Source organism: Mandrillus leucophaeus, unplaced genomic scaffold, assembly GCF_000951045.1.
Source record: "Mandrillus leucophaeus isolate KB7577 unplaced genomic scaffold, Mleu.le_1.0 Scaffold7, whole genome shotgun sequence".
Taxonomy (NCBI): Eukaryota; Metazoa; Chordata; class Mammalia; order Primates; family Cercopithecidae; genus Mandrillus; species Mandrillus leucophaeus.
The window spans coordinates 3,347,297-3,354,128 of NW_012107585.1; the positions used below are offsets into that span (position 1 = coordinate 3,347,297).

General features: G+C 35.8%; 1 protein-coding gene across 1 annotated transcript in view; it reads right to left on the minus strand.

Moving 5' to 3' along the window:
• TAOK3 (TAO kinase 3) overlaps positions 1–6,832 on the minus strand; it is a 110,667-nt gene that overhangs the window by 96,891 nt on the left and 6,944 nt on the right. The window contains exons 4-6 of the mRNA XM_011964546.1: positions 4,096–4,141; positions 2,935–3,031; positions 433–546 (exon numbers count right to left, since the gene is read on the minus strand). Coding sequence (XP_011819936.1) covers positions 433–546; positions 2,935–3,031; positions 4,096–4,141 — 257 coding nt within the window. The remainder of the gene's footprint in view (positions 1–432; positions 547–2,934; positions 3,032–4,095; positions 4,142–6,832) is intronic.

Genomic DNA, 6,832 nt, shown 5'->3' on the forward strand with positions numbered 1-6,832 from the left:
TTAACCTATCGGAGAACTCAACAAAGACAAGAACTTGGATTTCTTTCACTGAAAGGTACCATCTCTGCTTGTTGGCTAGTCAGGGAAGGTGAAAGAAGCTGCCCTGTCCTTACCTGGAGGCTTTTGCCTCAAGAGAAAAGTTCAAAAGAAACTGCAAATGAAATCGAAAACCTGAACTTGGTCAGCGAATTGATAATCCTGCTCAGTTTACACACAGTGACACCAACCTTAATGACACAATTTAAAGTCACTGTAAATTTTATACTAAGCCAGAGTGTTTCTTTTTATGCCAGTGGGTTTTCTATCCTTCTCAAATGAAATCTCCTTTTGAGGCACATTGGTAAGACACTGTCACAAAATCGAGCCAAACCAGTACCATGAGTTCATGTATGCAGATTTTAAAACTATGTCATACAGCCTAATTCTACATACCAGTAAGGTGTGCCCACGAAGGAGTTGGCAGGAGAAGCCATTGAGGCAGATCCAAAATCAGCTAGTTTTACCTGACCTGGCTCTGTTAGAAGAATATTTCCTGCTTTAATATCCCTATAGGAAAAAATAAAAGGGTTAGAAAATTACTTTTCAATTTTGATTATGGAATAGGTCAGAGCATGCAATTAATAAGACAAAAAGTTTATTAAAAAACAAAAAACAAAAAAAACACCTTGTTCAGATGGCCAGGAGATTTAGTAATTACTGTATGTCATAAGGGGCCCAGATTCCTGGGGGCACTTGCAGGTAGGTCACAGTAATTACTTAACGGTAGAGCTTTCTTCAGAGGGAGGGAATACAATGAGAAAAAAGGCAGACATGGCGAACAAGGAAACCTATTCAGCTGCTATACTTATAAAAGCATATTCTTAAAGGCTAAATCCAGTTATCAATAGTATTCCCTGTGCTGAGAAAATTGGTGCCAATTGTAACTGCTTTTTCTGCTTTTCCAAATTATGTGACATCTTTGGAGCCTAAACAAACCTGCAGTGATTCCGTATTGACCACCTACTAATAAACCTCAACTACACACATACCTTTTCTTTCTTGCCTGTGACCCTTTCTCTCTGCCTTTAATTGTAACTGCAACTCTAAGGCATTTGAGGTACATGTTATATAGAAGGTGATATTTTAAAAATAACTCTGTACAGTAAAAAGAAGACCCTGAAAGATCAAAACAAACAAGGATTAGGGGTTAGGAAATTGCATGTCTATTGTATTACTACAAAGAATTGCACGTGGTTACTACTAAAGCTAATAGAGGTATTATATAGCAAAAAGTTTGAAAACTCTAATTGAAAAAATTCATTTCTCAGTATGGTAATTGAGAATGAGAAGGTGTGGATGGATTCCTTATTCTTTTAAAAAAAGGCATGAGGTGTAGCGAGCGCTAGAAACCATGAATTGGAAGTTGATGGTCAGTGAAAAGATAAAACAGAGAAGATGAGGAAAATTTATGTCAAGCTGAAAATGATAAGGTTCAAATGCTTCAAAATAACTTTTGTAAAAACTTCCCTTGAAAATTCAGTTTCCTTCCTCATGGTGACATTAGGCATTGGCAGACAGAACTAAAAAAAAATGCATTATTTATTTTTCTTCACAACAGAAACATGTATTTACTTATCTTTAATTAGGAGATTGAATTGCCTTTTAAATCAAAACAATAAAAATCTGAGACATAGTATTTACTTTTAATTTTAAAAAACATTCTTTATAAGTATTTTGACTCTTCAACAAATTATTTTACATACTAAAGAAGATAAAGTATAATAAAGACTAAAACATTAAGTTAATGTCCAGATTAAGGTAATGGCGCAAAAAACTGAACTGTAGCTTTAAATAAGAGCAGGCAAACTAATCACAAGCAAGTTGGCAGTAGTATTAACACCTTGGTACCAAAGACATATATTTACAAAAAGTTGTCAGATCCATAGACATTATGATAATTTTATTTAATCAGTATTTATTAACATGATTAGGTTCACTCTTTGTCCTTCATTCCCAGCAGGATTTCGGTCTGCCTATCTTTAGGAAGTTCTGCTTTTGTGGTACCAGTAAAGTGGTCATGGCTACACTGGGGTGATTAAAACAGAAGCAAAAGAGGAACCATAACCCAATAGTTTCACTTCTTCCTAGTAAATGCCAGTTGTTTTCTTTCATTTGTGAGGCATCTCAGATTCTTTATACCTACCTAATATTCCACTACTACTCCCCTCATTCACTAATGTAACTGTACTAAAAGTTCATTACTGAGAGGAGGAAAGATTGGTAACATCTTTCTCTAGAAGTTAATGGAGGGAGGGAGGTTGCAGGGAGGAGAATGGTGTTGTGGTAGAGAAAATACAAGGCAGAGAAAAGCCCTAGAATAGGAGTTAAGAAACTTGAGTTTCAATCCTTAATATATTACTTAAATTCTGTGAAACTCTGGGCAAGTTAAGTCTTTCTGAGCCCTGGTCTCTTCATCTGCCAAAATACAGTAAGGATAATATCTTCCTAAGTATCCATATGAACTATACAGAAATATGAAATATTTTAAAGTTACAAAATAGCATATATTTATATAAGACTAGCTTGTTATTTGTAATAGGAAGGGACAATAACTCTGCTAAGAGATAAATATATGCAGGGAAGGTTAATTTTCTTTTCTTTTCTTCATGATACAGTATCTAAAGATTGCTGGGCCCCTTTTCAAATTTCCCTGCAACACTTAGCCTGGAGAACAGTTACCTACTGAACAAAGATGATATAATTGTGGATACATAGGAGAGAATAAGAGATAGAAGCTAAATTCTGGCAACTTTATCCTTTATATCCAGAAGCAGCAATCTATTTGCTTCCCATAAATGCTTAGGCAACTTAAATTGGAGCATGCACTAATTTTCAAGGTTCCTGGAATAGACAGTCCTGTAACTGAAATGAAACATAACTGGTCTCTAATTTTACCTATGAATCAATGCATGAGAATGTAGGTAGGCTAGTCCATGCAAGGCTCCATGAGTAATGGCAGCGATCTCCACTTCCTGAAGTGGTTTTTTATGAACTGAGGAAGGGGGGAAAAAAAAAAAGTCAGTAGATGATCAGTTTCATTCCTCATTTTATTATTTTATACAGCTATACCAGACTGAGTTACATACTTTCTCACATGACAATTTGGGAACACATTCACCTAAATATATAGGATACAGATTTTCTATAGAAGAGAATAAGTGATCAGACAACAGGAAACCCAAGTGCATCAACACAAATGACCCTTCAAAACAAAAATAAAACAAAGCCTGATATTCCTTAAATGATGTATTGTTAATTTACTTATCAGTTGCAAGCCAAGTCACACTGATTCCAATTAACCAGGCCCAAATTAACCAGTCCCTTCCAACATTTTAAATGTCTGGAGTGTTCTAGGTTATATTATTCTCCCCTGCCTCAGAGCCATCTTTAATTACCCCTTCAAACTACAGGTTTTCATTATTTGTGAAAGCAGCTAATAAGCAATTTCTATTCAGAGATCAACAGTGATTTAATTTTTTTTCTTTGAGACAGGGGTCTCACTCTGTTACCCAGGCTGGAGTGCAGGGTTCCAATCAAAGCTCACTGCAGCCTTGAACTTCTGGGCTCAAGTGATCCTCCTGGCTCAGACTCCTAAGTAGCTGGTATTACAGGTGTTAGCCTCTGTGCTTGGCTCAAGATATTTTTTTTTAAGTAAATTTTTAATACAGCCTCTGGTTATAGCAGCATCTGCAGAGATGAACTGGGTCAGTAAAGATTTCTGAAAGGGTGTAATATCAATATAATGTGAGACTGTCTCTCTTTCACATATATCCATGAATATGATGTTTTTGGCTACACATACTGTATCACATTAGCCAAACATTTTGGTAGTACCTGCCCTGGATGGGCCATGAACTAAAACAGCAGGAAGACTGCTAACATCACTCAGACACTTTCAGTGGCATTGAAGAGATGAAGTGTGCATAGCTTATCCACACAACCCTAAAGCCCAAGCCATCGTTCAATTAGTCTACCCAAACTACACTTTAGTATGGTGGTAGATAATATTCTGATAAAAGTAAAACAGAAAGGAGAGTTTAATTCCTTCTTTCTTACCTTCTAATAAATCAGAGGCTGAGCCTAAGCAATATTCCATCACCAACTATAAGAGATTAAAATAATATTCAGAATAATGAAAGTTAATTAAAAAACTGCTGAAACCAACTAACCAACCAACCAAGGAACTAAGAATACTAGGTGAATAAATATTCTGATCTACCTCAACTTGGACTGAATTTTCGTCATCTGGCACTAATTGATTTTTATAATTTTTATCATCTCACTTTTTATTATTTCTTGCTTGAAATTGGCCTAAAGATTATTGGGGGACTAGATATAGAAATATTTACTATAAATGGTGAAGCCCAGATTGCCAATTTATTTATTAACTCCTTCACTACTGTATTTCAAAAAGGATTCAGGTGACTATGTTGTACTATAAATTTGTAACTCAGAAAGTGGCAAACAAATACATGAGCCAGTAAAATCTATATTGGGGTTATACCAGTTACATAAAATAAACCAGTAAGTAGTAAATTCCTTTTTCTCACACTTTAAAAAGTTTTAAACTAGAAACAGATATAATTTTGAACTGAATCTGAAGATGTAGCCTGCTATGTATCATTACATTACCTTGAATCCCTGAGATATATGTGTTATTTAAATTTAGATCTTAAAATATTTCCAGAATAATACTATAATACTATTGATAGGCTGGGTGCAGCAGCTCACGCCTGTAATCCCAGCACTTTGGGAGGCTGAGGCAGGCGGATCACCTGAGGTCAGGAGTTCAAGACTAGCCTAGTCAACATGGTGAAATCCCATCTCTACTAAAAATACCAAAAATTAGCTTCGTGTGGTGGCTTGCACCTGTAGTCCCAGCTACTTGGGAGGCTAAGGCCGGAGAATCGCTGGAACTCAAGAAGTGGAGGTTACTGATAGTTATTGGGTTTGCAATCTGTGGAGGCTTTCTAAAAGTAAAATGAGAAACCTCTTTCTTTACTCTTTTTTTTTGAGATGGAGTTCACTCTTGTTGCCCAGGTTGGAGTGCAATGGCACAATCTCGGCTCACCGCAACCTCCGCCTCCTGGGTTCAAGTACTTCTCCTGCCTCAGCCTCCCGAGTCGCTGGGACTACAGGCATGCACCACCATGCCTGGCTAATTTTGTATTTTTAGTAGAGACAGGGCTTCTCCATGTTGGTCAGGTTGGTCTCAAACTCCTGACCTCAGGTGGTCTGCCCACCTTGGCCTCCCAAAGTGTTGGGATTACAGACATGAGCCACCGCGCCTGACCTCTTTCTTTACTCTTATCCTAGATTTTTAGGTGTCCAAGACTACTGATTTGTAGTCAAGGTCAAAACTATCATGGCTCAGCAACCAATCTCCACACACATGCAAGCATTCACACTCCTACAAATTATTACTTTGTTATTTAAAAGAATAGTACATGCTTATTATGAAATATAAATTTCCTATAATAAACTAGACAAAACCAATATCAACATATTGGTTCCTTTCATTAAAAAAATTAATGTGAAAATATATTTATATATATTATGTACCTTGCATTACTGAGATAATTTAGAATATGAGAAGTCTAGAAGTTTAAAATTTAGAAACTATTATACTTTTGTAGTTATATATTATAAATATCAATATATCAATATCAATACATAATATGAACATATTAATATTATAAATATAAGTGTACTATCTCTATATTATATGGAATGCAATTAAATTAGATATAACATACTTATAATACTATAATAGTTACATATTACATAAAATTATGTCTTATATGTTATAGTTTTACAGTTATATATTTATGTAGTGTGTACTTTGCATTTCTGGAATAATTTAGAACAATGAAAGGTTTAGAAGTTTAAAAGTTAGAAACCATACCATAGTTTTCTGCTTGACATTAAAAACAAACAGATTCAGAAACATTAAACTTATTTCTTATTAAGAAATGGAAGATTCCACATGAGTAAATGTTATAATGAACACTAGCCTTTATGTGCCCTACTTTTTCTTTAATCAATTTTGATGGAAGCATTTCTAAATTTTATCACATAATTTTCTAATTTTTAAAAGTAACTGAATATGCAGATGTAACCTCCTTAAACCGAGTACATGAAATGTGAATATAGAACTTTAAAATTGAATAGAATGAATATGTTTCTAGCTGCATTAAATTTTTTAAATTACATGTTTAAAAACTCAGCATTTTTGTCACAAATATTTTTTCCCCTATTATTCTGTAACACAAAGGCACCTGAGCTGGTTGTTTGCTCCTGACACTAAACAGCTCTGGCTGCTCTGCCTTTAAATTATTAGGTCTGCTTTCTAGCTCCCCTGACTTTTTCCGTATGGTCAAATTATTCTTGTGACTGCTTGTATGCATGTATCTAACAGCTCAGTTCCTTACAGCTGTTTCTGATTGGTCTATCAGATCAGTTGTAGACAGAAACCAGGTAGCCAAGCTTATTAGCAGTCTATATAATCTAAGAATAAATGAGTGGCTGGGTGCAGTGGCTCAGGCCTGTAATCCCAACAGTTTGGGAGGTCAAGGTGGGTGGACCACCTGAGGTCGGGAGTTTGAGACCAGCCTGACCAACATGGAGAAACCCCGTCTCTACTAAAAATACAAAATTAGCCAGGCATGGTACTCAGGCGGCTGAGAAAGGAGAATCACTGGAACCCAGGAGGTGGAGGTGGAGGTTGCGGTCGGCCGAGATTGCGCCATTGCACTCCAGCCCGGGCAACAAGAGCAAAACTCTGTCTCAAAAA